Source organism: Empidonax traillii, unplaced genomic scaffold, assembly GCF_003031625.1.
Source record: "Empidonax traillii isolate 1590-97213 ecotype Southwest subspecies unplaced genomic scaffold, ASM303162v1 scaffold238:size1398292, whole genome shotgun sequence".
In the NCBI taxonomy this organism is placed as follows: domain Eukaryota; kingdom Metazoa; phylum Chordata; class Aves; order Passeriformes; family Tyrannidae; genus Empidonax; species Empidonax traillii.
This window is the reverse complement of record NW_020955431.1, coordinates 49,382-75,084: the sequence shown is the minus strand read 5'-3', so window position 1 is coordinate 75,084 and position 25,703 is coordinate 49,382. Positions and strand designations below refer to the sequence as shown.

General features: G+C 40.9%; 1 protein-coding gene across 1 annotated transcript in view; it reads right to left on the bottom strand.

Moving 5' to 3' along the window:
• Positions 1-25,703, bottom strand: part of MYO10 (myosin X) — a 93,044-nt gene that overhangs the window by 23,220 nt on the left and 44,121 nt on the right. The window contains exons 19-25 of the mRNA XM_027888433.1: positions 9,030-9,154; positions 8,759-8,873; positions 5,535-5,641; positions 3,976-4,185; positions 3,634-3,673; positions 2,332-3,234; positions 1,255-1,378 (exon numbers count right to left, since the gene is read on the bottom strand). Coding sequence (XP_027744234.1) covers positions 1,255-1,378; positions 2,332-3,234; positions 3,634-3,673; positions 3,976-4,185; positions 5,535-5,641; positions 8,759-8,873; positions 9,030-9,154 — 1,624 coding nt within the window. The remainder of the gene's footprint in view (positions 1-1,254; positions 1,379-2,331; positions 3,235-3,633; positions 3,674-3,975; positions 4,186-5,534; positions 5,642-8,758; positions 8,874-9,029; positions 9,155-25,703) is intronic.

Genomic DNA, 25,703 nt, shown 5'->3' with positions numbered 1-25,703 from the left:
GGCAATCCATCTACGTCCTGAGGACCTCGCTGCCACCGTCCAAGCGTGCTTGGCCCCGGCAGATGAACCTCAGGATTAAAGGGTGGGCTCAGTTCCGCGCACACTGTGTCTCACCTAAAAAATCCAATGCGCAGGCTGGAAGGTGTAAAGACCTTCCCCGGTTCTTCGTTCGTGAAGAGACTGGCCATTTTTTTTTATATAAATAATAAATTACTGAAAAGTCATACTGCACATGAAAATCCAATCTTAAACACTGTTTTCAATGTATTTCAATGATAATCTAAGAAAAGACTGGTGTTAAACTCCTTCCTCTCTCCAGGTTGTTGGAAGGTAACAATGGTTAACTCAAACCCACAAAACCTGACAAAGCTATATTTAGAGTATGAAATACACCAGTGGGAACTCTGTCATACCAAAGTGTGGCTATACAGTAGACAACGTACCTTGCACTGTAGTTAAACAGTCATTAAAAACCTTAACCAAGACAATATACTCCTGTGATCCCACAAAAACTTCTTCCTTGCCATGTCAGCAAAAGCTCTGTTACTGACTGCTGCATTATTTTTCACACAAACATAGTGGTGCATACATTCATCACTGTTCCTGTTCCAGAAAAATAAGCTATGCTACAGTGATGGATATCATATAAGGATTCACCGAGATTATAATTTGCTAATCAATCATCAGGAGATATACCTAACAGTTTTAACCAGAGAACTGCTGTGTATGTTCTTTAAGAGTCTCTCACACCCTTTTGCTGCACATAACCTTTTTTGTGTGTTCCAAATCCAAAGTGATATTTGACTAAGGTCGATAAAACTGATCTGCAGTGTAGAATGCTGTCTATGTTACAAGGTTTTGGAAGCAAGAATCTGATTTGCTCAAAACTTGAGGTCAATTGGTACAATTTGACTTTTTGAGTTATTTTTCTATATTTATGCTGAATATTCCATTGTTTGCGAGCCAGCAAAGATAAAATGGAACAGAGGCAGCCCAAAATATTGATCTTTCTTTGCACAGGGGAAAAACACTGATTTAGTGGTTTTAAACCACGGATTTAGTGATTTAAACCCATGCAGAGGGGTAAGCTACTGCAAGTAACTTAATTCGAGAACAGCTCAAAGTAAATAGTCACTTTTCCATCGTCCTTTGCAAAATAAAAAAATGGCTTAACTCTACAGGAATGGGAGTGTAAAATACAATAAATATTTCTGGTTATTTTGTATATTTAGCAAATTCTGATTCACCCAGTACCTTTCATGTACAGAAAGCTGTGAAAGTAGGGCAGGCTGACACAGCTATAGACTGAATCCCTCCGGTAGGAAAGTTCATCATCTGTATCAAACCTGGAGTCAAAATCTTCTTCACTGTCTTCAAACTACAGAAGAAAGGAAATAAAGATCAAAATCTCTCAAGAAAGAGTTTAGATAAGATTGGTTTAGAAGTCTGTAGCTAAAGCATTTTATCATGTATCGCAAGAACATAATTCCTCATTGTTTTTCATCCATCTAACAAAGGAGGGAGTACATTGCAGCCTAAACTGTGTGATTACACAACAAATACACCCAGGATGCCTCTTTGACTGGTTTTCATTGCTTCAACTGTATTAGCTATTCTAGTGTTAAAGTTTTCCTTCTAAACAAGTCAGTGTTGCTGAAATACCTTTTCACTTGGTGAGATAGTCTCACAGAATTACTCGGTGAGTGGTAGAGGAAATCATATTCTTTCAAAACTATTTGCGGAGTAAAGCCCATGGTATACTCAGTAAACAACACTGAAAAAGAGCTCCTCAGTATGACTGTCTGCTTCAATAACTTTAACATCTGCCGTCGTGTGAACTTTATTCTCCAAGTCACCTCAAAATATGCCTGTCATTTCAAGGACTTCTTCAAGCAGCTTATTTTCAATACTGTTGCAACTTGCATGCAACTGAATCTGTTTTTCCTGAAATCAATTCCCCAACATGCTACCTGGTACCCCAACTCCAAACATATACACAGAGAAGAACTTTGCTTATAAACGGCATCCAAGGCCATGCACTGAACTCCTCTAAGGAACGTGCAGTTCTGCATTATAACAGTTAAAACCATATCCGTGCAGAAGCCCAGGACTGCAAGTAGCATCTGAGCTATCTCTGACTCTAATGCACTCACCCCAGTGGCATCTAGATGGCAACAGACAACTGTTTCCATATGCACTCTAAGCAAATCAAGCTACACAGCGCAGACTTTTCTCAGAACAGCTACAGTGACTCTACAGGGGCACAGCAGGAGAAAAAAAAAGTCAGAAAGCACATATCATTTATTAGATAATAAAACCAGTGATACTTACAGAAGACTGAGCTCCCTCAGAGCTAAATCGGTATGCTCCAGAGCTATTGTAAGTCCCCACTGAGCACCGGTAGTCCGGTGACCACTGGCTACTGTGCGAGTTAGAGAAGGTCACACTGCTACCAGAAGTAATAGCACCATCTTCATAATCATCTTGGTCGTAATCGTAGTCCCCGTCGGGAGAAATAAGTTCCACAGAATTTGGGGGTCTACACGACACGTTTTCTGGCATGCAGTATGTGGATTCACCGCTCGAAGAGTTGTGGAGACTGACTGTGTCGTGGGCAGGAGGTATAAGCATGGTGTCACCAACAGCAGGAATTGTTGGCACCACAGTATCATTCATATAGGGATCTTCTTCTGAGGAATCATCGCTTGTTCTGATGCCACTGGTCCTTTGATCGGAATGGCCATGCTCACTTGGGTTGGGCGAATCCTTAAATGCATCATCATCAGCTTCAAAGCCCTCATCTACCTCCTCCTCAGGATATGGCTGGCTGAAGTTAAAATTGGGCTTTTCACTACAGGCATTTCCAGTCTGTTCAGTTAGCTCTGCAGGGTACCCATTGCCCACAGAGAGAGACCTCTCAATGTTTCGGACACATTCGTCAATCTCATCAAAGTTCAGAGATTCCAGGAACTCCTGGGCTGCTCGACATGCTTCATCCTCAAGCCGCCGGAGCTCCTCATCTCGAAGCTGCTGCAGCCTCTGTAATGAAGCCTCTGTCAAGGACAGCTCCTGCTGCTTCTTTACACGCTGCAGGTCTTCGATTTCTTTTTCCAAACGCAGGATTTCTTCCACCTGCCTGCTTTCCTTCTGCTTCTCCACCTCTTGCTTCAGCTCTGCCTCCTTCTGGGCTTTCTGAATGGCCGCCAGTTCCTGCTTTTTTCTCTCTTCTTCAGCCTGCATATAAAACAAAACAAAACAAAATCAAATAAAGCCCCTAAATGCAAGATTCATTCTTAAAATTTATTTCTAAAGCACTATACTGCACCATGTCATTCATTTAAAATATCAGCAAGAAAAGGAAAGAAAAAGAAAAATTCAACCATGATTCCATTTGTTCAGAGATATTGGAAGCTCAAGAATGTGCAGAAAATTCAGTCTTTTCCAGAAATGAAATGAAAGCATGGGTGAAGGAAATTTCCATGCAAACAACTGTATTGAGTTTCCTTTGGCTTTATCTGCCAACTCCTGTAATAAGTTTAGTTTAAATGCTAGAGATGCCTTTTATTTTTTTAATTGCTGGGTTGAGATACTCAAATAAACAGAAGGGCTGAAAGCATTAGGAATATCATTTACCTGCTGGGCAAGACGCTCTGCTTCTTGCCTTTGTCTTTCCCTAGAAGTGAAGGAAGAGTAGTTAGTCAATCAAGCTCAACATAAGCTCATCACATTCCTTTTCTAGAGCAATAGCTCAACTTACAGAGATCATCTGCCACATGGAAAAGACAGCCAAAAATAAGGTCACCGCAAATATGTTTGTGAATATGAAACTACTACGATAGCTACATGCATCTTTTAGCAAAAGCAGCAAAGGTTTTCAAAATCCCTTGATTTGGAACAGCCTAAAATAAAAGGCTATTTAGACCAACACCTAATATGGCCACAGACAGGAGAGTGATGTAAGACAGCATACTGTACCTTTCTTCCTCCTTTTTCCTTCTTTCCTCCTCTTGTCTCCACTTCTCCTCTAGTCGCTCCCTGTAAAGACGTCGAGCCAGCTGGCCTCGCCGCTGCTTCTGAAGAACTATGGCTGCTTTCTTTAGGCACAGGAACTTTTTCCTACCACTGAAGGCTCTGTAGTTCTTCTGTATCACAACCACATAGTAGAGAACCTTTCTATACCGCTTTCTGGGGGCAAAAAATAAAGAAGCAAAATTCTAATGAAACAACAAACTAAGGAGCAGTTATGAGGGATTTTGCCATGGTGACCTGCAATCACAGAATCACAGAATATGCTGAGCTGGAAGGGACCCACAAGGATCATTGAGTCCAACTCTTAACCCTGCACAGGATCATCCCCAAGAATCACACCATGTGCCTGAGAACATTGTCTAAACGCTTCTTGAACTCTGTCAGGCTTGGTGCTGTGATCACTTCCCTGGGGAGCCTGTTCCAGTCCCCAACCACCCTCCAGATGAAGAAGCTTTTTCTAATATCCAGCTTAAACCTCCTCTGACATAACTTCAGGCTATTCCCTCAGGTCTTGTCACTGGTCACAACAGAGATCAGTGCCTGCCTTTCCTCTTCCCCTCATGAGGAAGTTGTGGACTGCAATGAGGTCTCCTCTCAGTGGTAACTCTGGCTCTGTGATGGTTTCCCCACTGTTGTTCACATTCTTCTCCCTTTGAGAAGAAAGAGATTCTCTCATTGCTTTGACAGCACTGTCTGTGTCTTCATTTAAGGAAATGCACATTACCTGTCTTACATGTTCTTACCCCCCTGAGAAGGAGATGCTAAAAGGACAGCTCTGTGTGTGTGCACAAATGAAGAGAAAGAATATACATAGATAGTCATCTCACATCTCTGAAAAGGAAGACCATCAACAGCAGGATAACTCTATCATTTAAAAAAGGATATAGTTTTTAAGTAACATACTGGTCAGAATATAAGAACAGGGCTAATATACACATGAAAAGAAATTACCTCATTATGCAAACAAGCTTCCTTAAACTGTCCTCAACTGACTTGTAAAAACACCAGAGAAATAAACAAATGGGATGAGCAACTCCACCTAACACATAATGCACGAAGCCAGGTAGACAAATGGAACATTAATCAGTAACCTAATGTCATGGTTCTCTAAGAACCAAACAGATTAGCTTTATTTGCCTTTTCTCACCATGATGAAGCAAAGATAAATCATGATCTCAGCTGGTAATTTGGGGCAGCCCCACTAGGTGCTATCCAGCTGGAGTTCCTACCATGGATCTAATACCATGGATCTAAAGTCATGATACAATCCAATGGATACTGGCTGACCTCCAAATTTCTACACTGTCCTATTAATTATATTAAAACAATTCAAACTTTGTTTTATTCATGGGTATTTTCAGCTGGTATTTTCAAAAGCCTCTTACTAGATTTGAATGCCTGGTCCTCAGAAAAAGCTAAGAATTGTGTCAGAAGGATTTAACTCCTTGACACCCCATCCACTTATTTCAAATCCTGATAATTAATATTCTCATCTAGTCACTTACCGGGCTGCATAACCTAAGATGTGTGCTCGGATAATCATTGCTGCCTTAGTGACTTCCACTTCTCGCTGTTTCTCCAACTTGTGTTCCAAGGACTCCCGGAGAAACACCTACATAAGAAAACTTCTGGTTAACAACTTTTGGAGAACATTATATTTAATGGACAGCCGTGGTGCTGCCAAACAGCAAGCCTCAGCTTTGAATTCATGGACAAATGTACTATTTCCTCAGAAATTTCCTCTTCTTACACTTTATAAGAAAATAAAGTATTCTCTTAAAAGAAAATACTTGTAGATGATCCTCTTACTTTGGATTTCAGTGGGAAGAGTGATTACTCTTTTTAATTTTTAATTAGGAGCAGGGTTTTTCAAAGAAAAAACATAATTACTGGATTCATTGAACAGCTTCTTCCACCAAAGATTAACACAGGCCAGAGAAGCTGCAGGACTTAAAATGAACTTCCCATTTTGAGTAATACCACTCCAATAATTTAGCTGTTCCCCAGTCACATCAGGTTGTGATTTACAAGCCTTGCTGCTTCCAAAGACACTGCTATAGGACTGCAGAAGTAAACAGAAATGAGAGTGGTTTCATATTGACGTTGACTTGACTGTGCTTTCCTGCTGTTACACGGAAAGGGCTTCCAGGGTCAGACACTCCACCACAGCCAGCCCCTCACCCACAGGCAGCCCCTCTCCCTGCTTCCCAGGTACTCTTCCAAGTACTAACCTGGATCACTCACATGGACCACCTAGTGCCTCGTAGAGGCAGCTTTAGCATGTGGCATTGACATACACTGACTAACACAGCTTATTTTGCCTTAAATGAATAAAACTGCTTCTCCAGTCAAGCAGGGTCACAAGGAAGGCAGCTTCCCTCTTCCACCTGCCCTGACATCTGCTCTTTACCACACAGTCACATACTGGTGAGCTATCTGCTGTCAGCGCTTTTTGCAGCTCTTCTCAACTTCTCTTTTTCGAAGGCCAAGTCTGCTGGTATCAGCTATAGGTGACAACAGCCTGGCATGCTGCTGCCTGACACATGGGCAGCTGGAAATAGCCAATCCAGCAACATTTTGATTAAGCAGGATGAGAGCCAGGTTGCACACCACAATGTGGCAATAAGGAAAGTTCATGGACAGGGTGGGATCTGCTAAGGGAGAAGGGCTGTAAAGACATCTAAAAGCAGAACTGCTTTCTTGAAGTGTTCAAGGTTTTCTCTTGCTGTGAAAAAAAACCCACAAAATCACTGCCCAAAAATTCCTTTTCCCCTCCCCGCAAAAAAAACCCCACCTAAAAAAAGAACCCTAATAGACTTCTGGGGGTGTTCAAATGCAAAAGAAGCTAGTTTTCCCCTCTGCATTTATGAGAAAAAAAGCCCATCATCAAAGCCAAAGAGGAAGCACTCTTGAGGAGAGGTACAGTTGTGAGTTTTGAACAAAACTAGAAAGGGACTTTCTAGCACAAATTACCCAAAAGTAAGGAACATAAAAAGTTCCACAGAAAGTGTCAGAGTTCTAATGTCCAAGTTGCACTGGGCAGCTTTTTCTATACTATGTTTTTACTAGTGGAAAAAGCCTTTTCTTTCACTCAGTGGGCAATCTTTCTTTGCTCTGCACACAGTAGCTTTAAAACCGCAACAAAATTCTGCTCAGAGAGGTATTAAGCTACTTCCTGAACAGAAATGGATGCTAAGCAGATGTTAAGCCCAGGTCAATGTCTTTTCCTGAGCAGGTGCACTGCAGCTGGAGATGTAAGAGACGAAAAAAAAAAAAAAGTCACACTGAAGCTAAATCATTGCAATGTCATTATTATCCATTTTAAATAACGTAGGGGCAGGATAGTGCCCCATCCCATGTTCAGTCTGAAACCAATGCCCCCTTGTTTTCCTCTACAATAAGCTGTTTATAAAGACTCTTACAAATGCACAGGCAGCTCCTGGGGGAGGACGAGCCAAACCCCAGTCAGGGAAGTTACAACAGAGCTTTGACTCCTGCCAAGGTCCTGACGAGCAGTTGATTAAAACAATTTCAGGTTCTGATAAATATATGTCCCTAAGATGCCAAAGCACTCTCCGGAGTCCATGCATAAATATTGTTAACACACTACATCTGAAAGTATAATGGGAAATACAGCCCAACTCTGCAGCTTAATGTTACCACAGTGCTGCCTGTAAGCCATTGTCTACAAAAATGGGATGGAAGATGACATGAATTGCTAGCAGAATATTTAATATTCTATTACAGTAACTGTAAAATGATTAAAACAACTTTCCCAATAGAAATCTGAGACTCCTTAAGCATATAAAATGAAAGAAACCCTTCAAAACTATGCAGTTCTCAGGAGAAAAGGATAAGGGGAAGCATGTTTCATACAGAAATCATTAAGATTTTAAAAAATATTTTTGCTACCTTATGGCACTGAGAAAGGTTTTAAAAAACTTTTCAATATTTAGGAAATCTCAAATCCTGCAATGGGGAATCTTCTCTTGAGTCCGCAATGCTTGTGAAAGCATTTACTGAAATCCAACAGCACAAATCACAATCTGTTTTCTGAAATCAAACTTGCAAAATGAGCATGCAAAACCACCTGGATTGTTTTACTTCTCAACTTAAAATTTAATTATTTTAATTAAAATAATTTGATTTTTAAAAAAAGGCAGCTCTGGCCAAAGTTCAGGTTGTCCGGTTGAACACATCAATGTCTAGTTTACCTCTGAAAAAGACTCTCAGACTAGAATAACAAACACATCTTGAAGCTCAACTCTGCCACGTGAACACTGGCTAAAATTCCTCCCCAGTTTCTACCACTGAGGAGGCATCTTGTAGGTAGGTTTACTAGTATGAGTGGAGCAGCCCTGAAGAAAAGAAGTGCTACCTCACATACTCCATACTTCTAAAGATGATAAAATCCAAATGCCATATTTCAAGTTCTGATCCTCACCAGTGCTATCACTTGTGAGCAGTGACAGAGAATTCAAGTTGACTCTTTCTCCATGACTGAAATCACCAGTCAATATTTAAGTGCCTTGGACAGCAAATTCCTCAGCACAATCATTAATTGTTGCTATAAGTCTTTCAAGAGCACCAACAGGCAAGCACAGCTTCTTTTAAGGCCAGAAGTAATTACCATTACAAACTACATCTCTGCAGCTGCGCAGTCTAAATCCTATCCCCTCAGCTTTGTACAAGCACCAGCCTCACAATATGCACAGTCAGATTATTTTACCTTATTTTTTCCAAGCTGCCATTCAGTGCTTGTGCTGTCATAGAGACGAAGTAGGACAGCACACTTCTCATTTAAATCTTCAGGCAGAGTTAAGTTTCTCATGAGGACTTCATACCTGGCAAACAAAAAGAATTTATTGCTTCATTTAAGAAATAAGTTCTATTTTTGCCATATTATTTTTTTTCTTTTTATTTTTATTCCTCAACACGGGAATGTTGACTTGGTACCCGTGATTTACAGCTGAAGCGCTCATACGTGTCAGTGTGTTTACCTTTTATAAAAGTCTTGAAAGGGCCTCCGGACTGGGAAACCAGCCCTCCGAATCCTGACCGTCTCCAACATCCCAGAATAGCGCAGCTGGTTAAGCACCACTGTCTGATCAAACTGGTCTGGCATCTAAAATGAGCAGGTTCAAACCAACAGTTTTAATAGCAATGGTTAGAGATGTCAAGGGAAATAAAGAAAGGGAAAATTGTATGAATCTGAAATGCACAAAGGCGCAAAACTGGCTACACAATGTCTTACAGGATATTAGCAGTTCTGAGCATACAAAAATGTATCTACAGAATGGAAATCACAGGATAATCACACAGTATCGTTTCCACAGACACAGCATTTACAGTCATTTAATCTAATCAGCTTTCTCTTTCCGTCTCATGTATATTTGCAGACCTCTGTTGTGCAGAAAGAAACAACAGAAAGATGCACAGGCAGCTAAGAGGTCAACAGCTATAAGCTTGACTATTTTGCTTCTTTAGCAATTGAATTTAAAGTCCCTGTAGATGATCCCAAATGTTGAAGATAAACAAATACAGTGGTGTGATTTTAATAAAAAACAAAACCAGAAGGACAGAAAATACTCAAATTTTAGTATATTGACAATTATCTGATGTGGACAGGGATGAAAATTTGCCACTGGTACCCCAAATCTTTAATGAGCTGTATTTAAAAGAGTTTCTATTTGTTGCTAAAGAGTAAACATATTGTCTTTTGTAAACAGAAAAAAAAAAAATCTGCTTATCTGAAGTAAGTTTCCCTTATTTTGCCTGCAGTTCTTTCAGCATAATTTTTCATTTAGAAAACAGATAACCCTCCAGCCACTCAGTTATGAAAACCTGTGAATACTAATCAGTATGTTTCTGCTGTTGGCAGCTTCAGGGATCCTGTCATCCCATCTGAGAATCCCGAGGGTCACCTGTGCTTTCACCACCCTTTGAGGTAAACCAGCCACAGCCATGCAAAGCTACTCAAGATAGCACTAATTGCTGCCTGGCAAAGCACGGGCAACTCCTGTACCAAAATGCCACCACATGTAAATAAAACATTTAATTTATCAGCATGATTTATCATCATCCACTTTAAACCATCAGCTTACCCTGCTGCACAGTCATTTGCAGGGCCGGAGTACAGTGTTTAATATTTTGCAAGAAGTTGAGACAGGGGGATCTCATAGAAACAGTCAGAGGTTCACATAAAGATCTGAAAGTCTTCAGTAGGACAGCAAGATCAAGCACTGGGCAACTGTGTTTATTAACTGGCTTTAATCATGCCTCATGTTCAACTTAGCAAATAAATTACTCCCCCAAATTCAGGAAAGCACAGAGTCAAAAGTTCATTTCAAATATCCAGTATAACCTTTCAATCAATGCCTTTATCCACAAAACAAAACACTACATGACACCTCCGAGTTGTTAATTAGGTAGCTTCAAAAATTTTGATAAATTGGCTTCTACCTGCCTTCTTTAAAAGACAAAATGTCTAAACCAAAAGTTTGCTATTGGTCCTTCCATTACTTTATTTTCTGGAGCAGAGATGGGAGACTCCTCTGCAGATGCAGCAGCCCTTCTGCAGCAGGCTGCTGCAGAGCTGCACAGATTAACGCTCCCCATCACTCACTGTTCCTCCAATAGAGAAAGACTTTCCAATGGAAAAGCACCACAGCCTGGCCCTTCCTCCACAGTCAATAGCACTGAACGAAATCAAAAAACAGTTGTGATCTAGGAACACTGGTCACCCCGGTGAGCCCTGTCCTGCCTGGGGTAATTAGCATTGCGTGTGTGCCAACAGGACCCAGTCTGGTGCCAGTGGGCAGACTGGGGCTATGGAGAACATCAGCCACAGCCAACAGCTCCTTTTGCCCTCCCTCTGCAACAGCATCCAAGGGACACTCCAGAGCTACATCAACTCTGCACCGCTCTGGTTGTTGTTACATTAATGACACTGTTACAAATATGATTTAATGTTTTATTTCAATACCCACATGTATAAAAAAAATGAAAGTTCTAAATGGGAAAAACACCTCTGTGAAAGATGTCAACAAATTCATCTTTCTCAACAATGGGTTTCATTTGAATTTTGCCACGACAAGTAAAACATACCATAAGAAAAATCTTTGTATTATAGTGAACACACAGCATGAATGCTTACAATGAGGGCCTTGATACTGTCATGAATGGTATTACCAACAGTGTTTTCTATATGTCTCGACTTTATGGCAGCCAAGTGAGTGCTGTTAGTTAGGGAACTAGCCTGGCAAAGCTAAGCCCTTTGCATGTCCATGCACACATCTGTCTGCCTGTCTGTGTACACAACTGATGATGCCTGACAGGAAAGGCAGAGAGGAACACAGATATACACACAAAAATCATAGTGAAAAACATTCATTTTTCAACTTGTGTACCTGAAGGGTGATGCTTGCCACAAGCGGACACAGGTCAATAAATCTTTTTGTTTAACAATAAAACTACTTTTAGTCCACTAACCCCACCCCCACCCAAACTCACTGGCTCAAAAGGTGACATTCTTCATGAGACTTGCAAACACAACACTCTTCTTGGTGTGTTGACGTGGGGAGGCAGATGCATAGAGGGGAGTGGGGATACAGCAAAGCCAGGCAAAATGCTGGTGACGTGACAGATGTCTCTCTCACAAGGCAGCCTTTCCCTCTGCAAGGGAGCACCTCCCACTTTGAGAGCCAGATGGCTACTGCACCACCTAACCCTTTTATTGTCACCCCCAGACACTTTAAGAGTCACAAGTCACCCACACAGCTGGCTTGAAATCTCATGTTACTGTTTTAAAAAACTTTTTTAAGTCACAGAGGAAGAGGCCACATTTTCATAACATTTTTCCTGCAACTACTGAAATTTGAAACAGTCCTGTTCTGTCACCAGAAGGTGGGATAGTCACACAGACACTTAATTTCAAATACTTGCATTTTTAAAGAAAAGCATGAAACCTTGCAGTGTGGAGAAGAGCTGCAGCTGGTCATAGAGGGAGCCGAAACCCTAAACACTGAAATGCATCCAGGGTTTCCCACATCTAACAAAACCAATCAGAAAGAACAAATGTAGTCACACATACTGGCAGCCACAGTAATCCAGCAGATCCAATTTACAACTTGCCAATACTACTACCTCAGGTAGTTTTACTCTGTGAATGAAGAGGATTTCAATCTCAATCATGTAAAAACTCGCAGGAAGGGATAACCTTAAGCATAACATCAGTCAGAAGGACCTGTCATAATTAAAAAAAATCAATTGCAGGTGCATTTATTGAACCAGAGTGCAAGAGAACAGAGAAACAATACATCTTCCACAGTAAAAAATTGAAATAATTCCTAAAACTAAGACTCCTGCAAAGTAAAATCAAATTTATAAAAGAGAAGGCAACAAGAAAGGAAGTCCTGATAGTTTCCAAAATTGTCTGAGATGCAATCAACTCAATTTTCAATAGATAGTTCGCTTTTATCATGGAATGGCACCACTAAACCACTACACACACAAAATCACCAGACAACAGCTGGAATCACATCAGTCACAGCCATGCTGGGGCACTGAGCAACATTAATGTGAAATTAATAACTACAAGTCTGGTCTGTTCTATTTGATAAGGGTTGTTTTTTGTGGTGCAGACACAACTTGTAATTCATTATTTCCTGAATCCAAAAGTCTCCACTAAATTTGCACCAGACAGCACCAATGCCAAGGCTTTAATGAGACCTGGAGTCTCTGCTGGTGAGACTTTGGCTCCTTAAGCTGCTAAATGCTTGCTCTGATCCGTAGTGAGTCTCCTAAAGGGCAAAGCTTCTGCCTGAAATCACGATTAGAAGCACCATTAGGACAGACATCTAACACTTGTGGATAATTTTAGTGATAAAATAGATCCTTAGCTTACAGTCTGACTGAGCTTTGAAAACAACACCATCCCTTTTCCCTGGACAGCACCCTTAGTGAAGACCCCAAGCATCTGAGTAACACAGAGAACACAACACTTTTTCGCTCTTTGCATCATCTGCCCTGTTGAAACACAGAGGATACCTGACTCCCCCTGAGGAAATCCTTCTGTCTTTCTGAATTCCTGGCTGCCTCACAAGAGTACAGGCACAGTAATGACAGATTACAGCAGATTCACAGACTTTATGTAGGCAGGAGGGACTTCACAGAGAGACTGGGGGGGTAGGGGAGGTGTGGGGGAAAGAGAAAGGGAAAAAATCCCAGTCCCTTGTTTCTAGATTTCTCTCTAAGAACTTGAGTAGAACCATGTCAGCTTTGCTTAGAAGTGTCTTAGAAATGTTGATTTTCTTGGCTTAGCGAAGTGTTTGGTGGAAGACACATGCAGAGAAAGAAAAGAGGATGTAAAAAAGTGATTTTTTAAATTTAAACACCAGTACCTTTTGTCCATCTCTTAGGTTTTTTTTAAATCTGCTCTTTTACTCCTAAGATGAATTCCTGGCAATTTTACTCAGGAGAAAACCAGTAGCAAGTAAAAAGAGGTCAGTCTTTCTCTGCCTTAGTGTAGGTTTTGAACTTTGATGAAACAGCTTCAACAGATTTTCAACCCCAGAACTGTTGCATTTCCAGCACAAGGAGGATTGTAACCTATGTGTGTCCTGCCCAAAGACCTGGAAAACCAGGTCCCACTCACCTAAGAGCCTATTTCAAGGAAAAAAACACTCTCTGGTCTTCTCCAGCATGCAGCTAGCTGTAACTGGAACAGATATGGGTTGAAACATAGACAAGTTTGATGCCTTTGTTTTGGAAGACATTACCTTACTGTCCCAGAGTATTTGTGTTCAGACAAACACCAGAAGAATACAGGAGAATAAAACCAAAGAACATGCCACAGCTAAAATTTATTTGGCATTTCTACCGTTTGGCACTGGCAAGTCAAGGAATATTTGAAATCTGAAATAACAGTAAATGTTTTGTGTGTCCAAAGTCCTCCTGGCCTTTATCCACATACCCACCCCAAAACCCCATAAAAAGACTGTAAAAATTACTAACACCGCTGGTGATAATTTGCTAGAAAAAGTGCATGGGTATATTACAACAACTCGTGTGCCTCTAAAAAATTCTGCTGCAAACTCCATGCCGGATTTCACTGCAAACTCAGTAATGATATGCTGGATCTTTGCTACAGTCTCTACAGGTCTGAACGTGAAAGCACTGCATTTACCAGCAGCAAGCAGTTTACGGGATTAGCTGATCTCTTCCAACTCCAACTACTGCATTTGGCCTGCATGACTCATCTTCCAGCCCTGAGTACTTCAGATAAGAGACAGACTTCAAAATTAGCCACTCTCATGCCACAGGTTAGAGTTTCCTCTGATAAAAATAGTACTGCATAGAAGGAACACTGTAATCTTAGAGATCTTCTACTGTACCAAAACAGTCAAAGCAGGAGACCCAATAAATGAATGTCAAAATGCTTTTGTATTTATATTCAGCCTGTCACCCAGCTTACTTTACAAGCAAGGGCATCTCAAGGACATTTTTAAGACAGCAGCCCATTAAAGAGGTATGAAATAGTACATTACCACACTGACAATTTGCACTAGTGTTTGAGGATTTCAACTAGATCAAGACATTAGATACATCTACAAAGATGTTGTGGTCATATTTCAGGTCATGCTTGACTATATTCAGCAAAGATAAAAGCTGGAACTAACTTCCTTACTGGGGAAAAGATGCTCAAATGATTCTGACTGGCTTGCTGATATTTCATGCTTTCATCAACAATGAACAATAAAATCACAATCCCAAGTATATTTAATCTACTTTTTATTACTTATTGTCACTGTACTCTTGCATTTCAGAGTAATCTTTCTGTTTGATTTGTATGGAATACATGCTACCCCTGAGTAAATACACAACAGCCTCTTTGTGCACCTTCCTTTTTAAAGGTATCCGGAATTTCTTCTAAAGAAAGACAGAATTTGCTCGCTCTCTCATATGAGGAATGCTAGCTACTCAGAATGACTGTTCTTCCTTATACACTGGTTAAACCTTTGTGGAATAGGAATGGATTGTTAAAGGCACAGGCTTGAGCATCAGAGATACTGAAGTTTTTTAAGTGCATATTTAGAGCTCTGTGATTGCCTAAATTGTCAGCTAAAGTGAGCCCTTGTTGCTTGAATACATTATTCAGGGACTCCATTGAAATGCACAGCAAGTCTCATGGGCTGTTAGTCCCAAAACCGCAACTGCAGGACCATCCATGTGAGACAGGCAATTAAAATCATTTGGGAAACAGGGATTTAAGGTTTGAAGCCTTGCTGGCAGGGTCTCACAGCACACAGACAGAAGGTGTGACTCGCAACACGGACCCCAGCTGGAACTTTTCATAAACCCCCCCTTTCCACCTCTGAGAAATCTGTTGCCATTTCATCTGAGGTCATTCTCACTAAAGCCTCCAGTCCCTGCAGACTAAACCCCGATCTGGTCTCATCCTCCCCATGCTGTGACCAGTCAGCAGGCTGCTTCTGAAGAAAATCAATTAGGCTCCCTGAGTCACAGACATACCATGAAGAAACATGCAGTGAGGTACTAATTGCAAGCGCAGCTATCTTTCCTTATGAACCCCATGTCAAGATAGCCAACAACATCACCCCTGTTCATTGCAGAGGTCAAGAAAACTACTGCACATACCACTCCATGTCTGCTGAGGCTGCATACAGACCGAATGCAGACGGGGAAACCCTGACCCTCCATGTCACGAAATAACTTACTTGGACTGAGACCTCAGCTTTCTTCATCTTTTTTTATTATTTTTAATTTTTCCCTGTACTTTCACTCCTCCATACCACACTTTTCATCCACACTTTACATTTTTTTTGTTGTTATTCGACAATTTATTGGCAGGCTGGGCACATAAATACATTACTATACTTAAAAGCAGTAATTTATGTTTTAGGATGGTCCCTCTAACATGATTTTTTTCAGATAATGGTGCTTCCCAGAAGATATAAAGTTTATATATATATATATAATATAATATTTATATATATTATATATATAAATATTATATATTATATTATATATTACATATTATAAATATATAATATATATATTATATATAAAGAATAATTTATTCCCAGAAGATATAAAGTTTCATCAGGGGACAGAAAACTAGGATGAAAATACTTGAAAGAATGTGTTTAAGATGAATTTCATCTGGCGTAGCCGAAGTCTGACTTGGCTGTAAAACCTTGTAACAATCCATTAAGAACCTAATCCTGGATGTTCCTAATACCTAGTGTACAGTTACTAAAAGTAATCTCACACTTGAAACCCTCCAAGAAGCTAGTTGTCACTGAAATGCTAACACAGTATCACTTCAGCAGTACATTCTCAAATAGTATTGCAGATAACTTTGACCCACATTATCACAACTCTCCTTGCTTTCCCTGGTGACACAAAACTGAGCAACTTTTTTTCAGACTATAGCTTCATTCAGGGGAAGAGAGGATACGGGGCTACTGCCTCCTCTTCTCCATTGCATCTAAGTAGAAAGGAGGAAGTGGAAAAACCTCACTTTCAGCTCATGGGTGGAGGGAGCTAACATTGCACTCCACAGAGGGACAAGAGACATCAACTTGTAGAGCACAAGAAGAGTAGAAGAGGATTCTAAATCCAAATCTCATTTTATTCTCTGCTTCAGTCCTGGGCACCTTCCTGCTGCTTCTCTAGGTCACATCAAAGCCTATTTCTTTTGGACCCCAAGCCCAAATGCCATTTACATCTTGATATTCTTCTATTCTGGGGCATTGCTTTAAAGAGACTTCTGCTATTTCAGAAGTCAGTTTATTGATTTGTGGGCTAACCTATGCCCCTCAGCTGCATGACTGCTACTGAAATGCGATGTCTGGTTTTGGAGAAAAATAAAGGAGATGGCTACACTGGAAACCACTTAGGTAAGAGCCATAAGAATAAAGGTCTGAGTTCAAAAAGGCAGCAAGGAATTTGAATAAAAGCCTTCAAGAGCTCATCACTGAGAAAGATGAGAGGCCCTGATAGTAATCAGGGAGTAGCCATACCAAGAGCATATATTCAACAACAATTTCTAATATCCAGCAGATAAAGACATAAAACCCATGAAAATCAAAGACATATCCAAAACAGAAAGCACAAGTTTTTCTCACTGTCTGCATTCATTTGAAGAGCCTACCCATGGTGGTAGGACTGTCTCAAGCCACCAGACACTTCAGAGAAAACAGAATGTCATCCTCCTTCCAGCAGACATTAATGGCTTCCTCACACACCGAGTTAGACTAAAAGATCTAACTGGCCCTCCTTCGGCATGCCAGTTATGGAAGAAAATACTACTTTTATTTATTTTAAGAAACTTAATGCTGACTTCTGTAACCTTCTTTATTTATGCAAGTATTTGATGGTCCAGCAAGGGCAGATTGGCTGAAATTTTACTGTGGCTGACTGTCCATGAAGATACAGGCTGCAGCACTAAGGACTAGCTTACATTAAAAGTCATAATAAAGCCTTCACATATTCACTACAAAATAATAAAAATCCTCTCTGAATTACTCCAATTGTCAAAAATGGGAAAGGCCCTGCAACAATCATGAATCACACCTCTGCAAACTACAAGGTTTAAAATAATAAAAAAGTATGAGTTGTCTTTAATTGATTTAAGTCTGGAGTGTCCATGTTTGTTGTATGGTCCTAAGGAGCAGCAACTTCATAGTTTAAAGTCAAAGTCAAATTCAAGTAATATTAATAAGTTACTGCTTGATTACACCCCTTTTTCAATATTGAGGCCACAAGCAGTTTCTCCTTCTCCAAAGAATTTAGCCCCTGCACATGGTTCACTCTCTCTGTGGCCCATAAAAGATGCCTACAAAGCACAAGGCTGACGTAATGCACAGACTTGCTTGGTCTGCTCGGTGCTTTCTCAAGCAAGGAAACATTCCAGTGTAATTCCTCCATCGAAAAAATATGTGGTTTCATAAAATTATCTCCTAAGTAGCCCTGTGCCTTCTCCTTCCTGTATCAAGCGCTGTTTGAAAGCCATAATGGGAAATCAGCCAGGCTTAAAGAACAGCCAATACCTTGTATGTGTAAATGGGGAACGCCACAGAATATTCAGTCGAACAGCTTTGTGTTGCTAGGACACCGGAGGTCGGACAGCACTGAAAGGGCAGATTATTCCCACCCCGGCACAGGCACAGAGGTCCATTCACAGTAGGGCTGCTGCCTCTGGGCTGCTGCCTGCACAGGCACCAGAGGCCAGCCCTGCCACCTAATTTCCTGCACTGCCCCTTGCCAGAGTGGCCAGCGGGCATGCCCCTCTGCACCAGAAATGTCCCATGGTGCTGTACATGGCTCTCACTGTTTGGATCATTCCCAAAGGCTCGCTTCAACCTGAGGGAGCCAGGGATACTGTGGGCTGAACAAGAGCTACTCTGCAGTAGACTTGCAGTGCATGGTCTGGAGATCTCCTTTAAGTATCAGGAAGCCCGTAACACTGCATTTAAGACACTTTTAAAATCTAGAGAGGGGAAGTTCAAGTTTACAGAGTTGATGGGGATCTCTATGACCAGCACAGATGTCTACCTAGCTGACAGCAAGATTTGCGTGACAGTTCAGATAAGCAGTTTGGCCCAGCTCAAACCCATGTAATTGGTATGTTAATTACTTTTACATCTTACATCTCAGCACATCTCAGGTAGCGTCAGTCTAATTTTGGCATTTTTCTTAGAATTTGGTCCTCTGAGCTGCTGTTCATGTATTCCTATACATTTTTACATTCCTATATATTTACATTTACAAGACTAGCGAAATGTGTGCATGTGTGTGTTTGCAGGGCAGGGGCAGAAAAGGAAGACAGTTGTTTGTTCTTCATTTCACAGAAAAGGGCAATAAATGTACATTTATTTCACAGAAAAAGACAATAAATATGTTCTCCTCTGGCTGCTTCGTTATAAAACAACAGTCCTGTCCCATCCTCCCACTGAGAGCTGCAAATTCTCCTCCTTGAGTTCTTTGATGTTTCTAAGAACCACATCAAAATCAAATTAGGTATTTCTTGTAATTCTGAACTTTCCAGTATGAGTAAAACAAAAAGCCCCTTTACTGATTTCCTTGTATTTTATATGAACATGAGATGGAGGAGCTCTGCAGATCACAGCTATCTGTGCTGCCATGGAGGCCACACACAGGTGAGTCAACATGACCTTGGCTAGAACAGCAGGTACCTCCTGTCCCCTTCTGTGCTTCCTGCATTGATACTAATTGCATTCAGTAGAGAAAAAACCTCCACGTTTGTCATCTCATTGCAATAGATGATGTGTTGGTAAGCATCAATACTTGCAATCAAAGTCACCATATATTTTTCCCTCCTAAAAAAATGTTGCACAAACGACTTCTTTGTTCCAATTCCTAAACCTCTGTTGATTTAAGGGTTAACTATAGAGCAAATTAACTTTGCTTTATTAACATGGTACACCGCTGCCCAAAATGGATGGCAATAAATCTCCTTAACATCAATATGGTTATCAAACTAACTATTAAATGATTTATCTAAACACACATATATACAGAGAGAGAGAAAGAATGAATTATAATACATGGTAACATATACATCGGTGTCTAACTAATTTAACATTCAACCATCTTCTGAGTGATTTAATTGTGGTGCCACTATTCATTTCCTCAAAGCCTGCAGAATCCACAGCCAGGGATACGGGTTGACAGCCCTTTGTTTCAGTAAGACTAGTTCCATCTTTACTTAGTTACATGAACCACACACTTGGCTGAGTTTATCTATTTTTAAGATGATTGTGTGGAGAAAAGTTCTGCTCTTACTTATAGTGTTACAATCTACTGCATCATATTCAAATAAGAATATGGCTCTTCCTGCTCTAGAAGTGGATTTTTCTTCCCTCCATATTTTCTGATCATGGTGAAAACAGACTGTTAAGACTCCATGATTGGTTAGACACACTTTCACTGCTGCCTTACCAGGACTCTGTTCTCCTGGGACTGGCCAGCAGCACGGAAAACGCAGCACTGGAAGCAACAGATGTAACAAGTCTTGTCTTCTCAGTGCAGATGACTTATGACTTTCGGCTGGGTATGCACTGTAAGGGAGCTGTGCATATGCCTCACTCCTCTTCAGAGCTGTGTGACAAAATGCATCGTGGCTCCAGGTTCTCTCCTATGTGCTGGCCAAAGCAGCATCAAACCAGGAATAATTTAAACAAAGCATTTACACATGTGATTAGAGCCCATTGAGGCTAATGAAATGTACATTCCTGTAAGAACCAGGCTGGTGTGAGGTTTGTTATGTTGGGCATGCCAGTGGTCACAGGGAAACAGCAATTTCAGATCCTGAACAGCCATTTCTCCCCTGAGAAATTCCTAGGCTGGTTTAAGTATACAACCCAGCATAACCCTTAATGTTTGACTCAGAAAGAGATACTTAAGATAGAATCAGCTTTCCTAAATGCAATTTTTGTTTGACATGTGAATTCTTTTTGAAGCTAATTTACGTGCTGCACCACTTTTAATAAAAATCATCATTTCTCCCTTTGAAAGACTACTTAATTGATGAGGCTGGTCACTGTTTCTTTTTGGTAAATATGCACAACTGGTATGTTTGGGAAGTTGCAGATGGACACACACACCTTTTTCATGCTGAATCTGAGGCAGCCATTCATTTGAGAAAGCCAATATCACAGAGAATTCGGCATTTATCTGGATTTCTGAAAGTGGATGTCTTCTCTCATCTACTTTAAAACTTCTAGATCTACAGAGAGTGAGTTTCAAAAATGCAACAATACATCTCACGTAAACAGTGGAAACAGACCCTTATACTATGAGTATACTATGAGTGTGGTGACAAACTTGCCTTTCCCACACTAAATACCATGCAATGCTCACAGGTGTGTGCCACAATCCAAGGTGGCAGCAAAACCAAAAAACTTTCCAGTGTGCCAAACGATTTGCATGGTGCAATGGGCTTCCTGGTTCACCAGCAGCTTCACAGACCTGAAGAGAGTGTGTCCCTGCCCAATGCTTGGGACCAAGCAACAAAACGAATACTGCCCACAGAGCCTGAGGAACTGTGGTGCTATCACCTCCCCAGCAAAGCTCCTGTATCCCAGCTGCCCAGCTCCTGTTGCCTGAACAGGGAATACGCATCAGGAATGTGCACAGGAGACAAACTAACAATAGCAACCTCAAACCTTATCATGTGTCAGCCAAAAACTTCCTGTAGTTTAGACTGACTGCCATCACACAGCTACAGCTCAGATGATGTCCTAAAACATGGACTTTACAGCTACTGGACTCTAACAGTAGCAGCTAGAACTTCATACAACTGAAACCACAACCTGACTTCTAATGACACTGTTAAGAAAGGACCTGCCTTTCTTCTGAGGTTTATAAACTGCATAAAGCCACCAGAAATGGTAAAGTCTGAGTATAACACAACAAAAATAAGATGCCTTGATGCACTTTCAGTAGGCATTTCATGTTTAATGTTTCATCTGATGAGTTAACACCAGATGTTCTGAAGTGTACTTAGTCCTTACCAATCCATCATAGTGAGGTTCCCCTCTGAAATCTTTGCTGCATCCTCTGACTAAATTAAGAAAAGCCATATATATGTACATAAGCAGTTAAGAGTTTAAGCAGTTTAAGAGTTTCTACTCTTAAACAACATTAACTTCTGCTCTTGACAGACTGGGACAGCACTCTAACTTTCATGTAATTCCTATCAGTAATCTAGCTTTATTGGAAAAACCATTGTTGTTATGCTTTCATTTATGTTACAGGTTGTAAATACATTTTTTTTTTTAACAAGTCAACAAATGAGAAACACAACAATATTATCTTTTTTGAAACTAAGCTGGTTTAGTGAAAGAAATGCTGAATAAATATCGCTCAAGTGTCACACAACCAAACCAGCTATATTTTGACCTACCACCACTGCTACCATTTGGGGTTTAAAGGGACATATTTTAACATCAGTGAGAGAAGAACAACTACAAGTTATGAGAACCCTGTTTCCTGGTCCCATTCAGAAGCTTTATCAGATCATACATCCTCCACCTAGATTTGCAAGGCAAATCTAGGGTTGCTCTTCTTGAGACCAGAATAAAACTCCCATAGACTTCAATGATGCAGGATCAAACCCATTCCCTTCATAACAGGTTCTCTCAAGCAATTTTATCCTAATTTTCTACCCTGTGGCTGAATTCTAATGTTTGCAGAGACAAGCACTTTAAGTGGGAAAGCAGGGAGTAAAATGCAGATCCCAGAAGCAAAGACAACAGTGGTGAACAGAGCTATTTTACATGCTGTGCTGGGGGGTATACTTCACTGGGGATGGAAGGGAGAGCTGACATAGCAAACAAAAACAGAATATACTGCTGTTATGGTATCATTTCCATTACTACTGCAATAAATTTTCCCAGGCATTTTCCATTTCCTGTATTTCTATAGCAAAAAATTACTGTTTCAAATGTGCCCCATCAAGTTTCTCCAGTAAAACTACAAAATTAGACTTCTGGATTTTGAAGGTATCTCACTGGATTCCCCCCATTCTGAACACACTCGTCTCTCCAGTATCACTTTCTTAGCATGTAATTAACACAAAACTACAGCTGTGCTTTATACCTTAATAAATTACAGGAATACTATAAATCTAAACTTTACATAGGTCATTTTCCCAAATTTATACCATAGGCTGCTGAACAACAGAAAAGATCTTTCTCCAGAAAGCAGCCCATCACTACAACACAGGTCTTCTCCCCTCTGCACACACAGCTCTACTGCTCACTTTTTCCCAGCTCTGCAAACAATCACCCTTTTAACTTTCAAACAAAGTGTGATTTATTAAAGCAGACTGCTTGGCAGCAAAGCTCTCCTGGCGCTCGAAAATATGATTAGACCAGTAAATTTAGTTCTTTTTTCATAAACTTGATTCTGCATGCATTTACCCTCTTTAAAAGAAAATACAAGCCCAGAAACATTTCCAGTACAGCTTGCTCAGCCAAACTACAGGCACTTTAGATTATTTTTCTACAAGTCCACTGCAGCTTCAAATATGCAAGATTAAAATAATTTAAAAATCTGCATGAATTAAACCCCTTACCTTTTAAGACTTTTTCACCCTTCAGCGTTCATCCATTGTGAAAAACTGAATCTTTAGCAGTTGCAGCTATGTACACACACAGACACACACAGAACAGGGCTTTCTTCAGCTCGCTGGTATTTCAAGTCTTTCATGTGATATCTTTGGCTGTACTTGCTTAATTCATTCCTGCTGCTACTCAAAGGAAGTCAAGCCTAGCGAGGGCTGGCTCTACAGCAATTGCTGAAGATATTCCTGACTAACAGGACACAAGGGCTAATCTCACCTTATAGGCAGGAAGAATGTAAATACATTTCACAGCCAACAAATTCCTAAACCTTAAGAGATAAAATGCACAAAATGCCCTAAGACACAGTTTAGCAAGGAAGGGACTTACGAACGTTAAAGTTTTTGCTAAAGAACAATGATCTGTACCCCAGCAATGCTTCTGGAGGTCTAAGGATGTCTATTTATCATGGACTGTGCATGTTCCCTTGGAGTAGTTACCATGAGAACACAGCAAACAGGCTTTGAATGTAAATTGCCATCTAGAGATGGGGGACTTCTTTTTTGTAGTTATAGAAGAAAACTTTCAGAGCTTGATGAAGTACACACTTTTTCTGAGCATACATTTGCATGACAATGTTTGTAATTCAAATGCTTGGTAGAGTGCACAAGAAGGAAGAAAAGCCAAGTTCTTTGCTCAGTATTTATAAAAAGCAAATACTTCAGACTTGGGATCAGTAGTTGAAGTTTCATGAATGCCTATCCATGTCACACAGTCACGTAAAAAGTAATTCATAAACCTCAAAAAATCCATCAGGAGACACAACATGCACAGTTATTTCAGTGCCTGAAGTCAGCTTGAGGCAGTAAGGTGCTCTGCTGCTGACAGATCAATTGCTGCAGCAGTGAAAATCTTCCTCACTTCTCCATATCACACTGAACTACATGACAAATGCTGCACATTAAAAATGCCTTACCCCCAGGCATTTTATTTTTCCCCAGAATTGTTCTGGTACTTTGCCATTTGGGCCACCTCCTTCCAAGTCCCTCCCAAAGCAGCGTTTGCTGCCCATGTGTCCCTCCATCCTGCTTAGATACTGCCACAGTTACTAATCAAGATCCATAAAATTACTCCTACCATTTGTGGAAAAAGTCCTACCAAATTGTACATGCTGCAAAACATGCAAATATCTGTCTGCCTGCACTGCCTGGAGTTTGATGCAACCTTTACAGCAGCGCATCTGCTCCCTCCCCAGCAGCATCCCATCTCAGCCCTCTATCCCTAGCCCTAAACAGCTCAATTTTAAACTCCTTAACCACGGTCACTGAAAGACAAGCCCTATAATACACTTAGCAAAGGGCTGCCTCGTCAGCCCTGCTTGGTAAGCAACAAACCTTGATGAAGAAGAAGAACATGCCTGTCTGGGTGATTGCCCGGAGAGTGGAATGACCTACTTCAGCCGAGCAAGCAGGGACACACTGAAATGAGGACAAAGGGACAACCCAGTGGGTCCTGGGCAGCATACCCAACAGGCTGCGCCACAGCAGTGATGGGAGCGATCTTTCAGAGAGGACGCAGAAGACAGGCATGCCTTACATGCAGCACAAAACACTCTGCAGGAATCATCTTGTTCTTTCAGGCAGGGATTCAGACTCACATGTAACATCACTGCCAGCACTCTGTGAGCAGGAGTGATTGCTTTCCTCACACCCACTCTCCTTATCACTTTTTACCTAAGGAGTCTTCTGGTGCCTGACCTAATTACTCAAGTGATGTGTCAGAAAAGGATGCAGGTGGGATATACTCCACAAGTCTTGATTTGAAGCTATGTAATTCTGTAAAACCCAAGGCGACAAGATCCAGGCAGCTGAATTAAGTGGCGTTGGCCAGGCACGACGCCACACCTTCCGACTGCACCTTCCTGATTATGAATCATAAGGCCTTAAGAACAAGTTAAAAGGCTAAGGATAAATAGTTTGCATTTGGCCCTGTGCACCTGCTGACCTGAGAGATTGGGCCAACATGCCATGTTTTTGGGATATGAGTGCTCTCCTCTCAAATGATGAGCCTGAGCAGCAGCTCCCTGAGCCTGACCCGAGCTGCCCTAGCAAGCTAAATCTGTGCTCAGAGCCTGTGGCTCTGCTTCCTCCAGAAGAAATGACAGCAGTAATTGGCAGCCAAAAAGCCTTCTTTAAACAAGTATTTATTGAAAACAACTGAGATTAAAGAGACAATTTTAAAACAGGCAATAAGGATCTCTAATATATGAGCTTATACACTGTAAATGAATACTACTACACCTTAACTTTCTATAGATACTACCACACACACCCAGCAGCTGTACATGGGCTACATAATCTAATCTCTTTACTTTCAAAATACGTCAGGGTAACTATTACCATGATCAGGCTTTCTATTCCCTTTTTCTTATGTACAGCAAGTCAAATTTACCGTGTGATTTGCTAGCTGCTAGCACCAGAGAACACCACAGCTCTGCTGCAGAAGGGCTACCCCAGGGCTCAGCAACTGAGTAAACCATAAAGACCTTCCATTTAGGGCCTT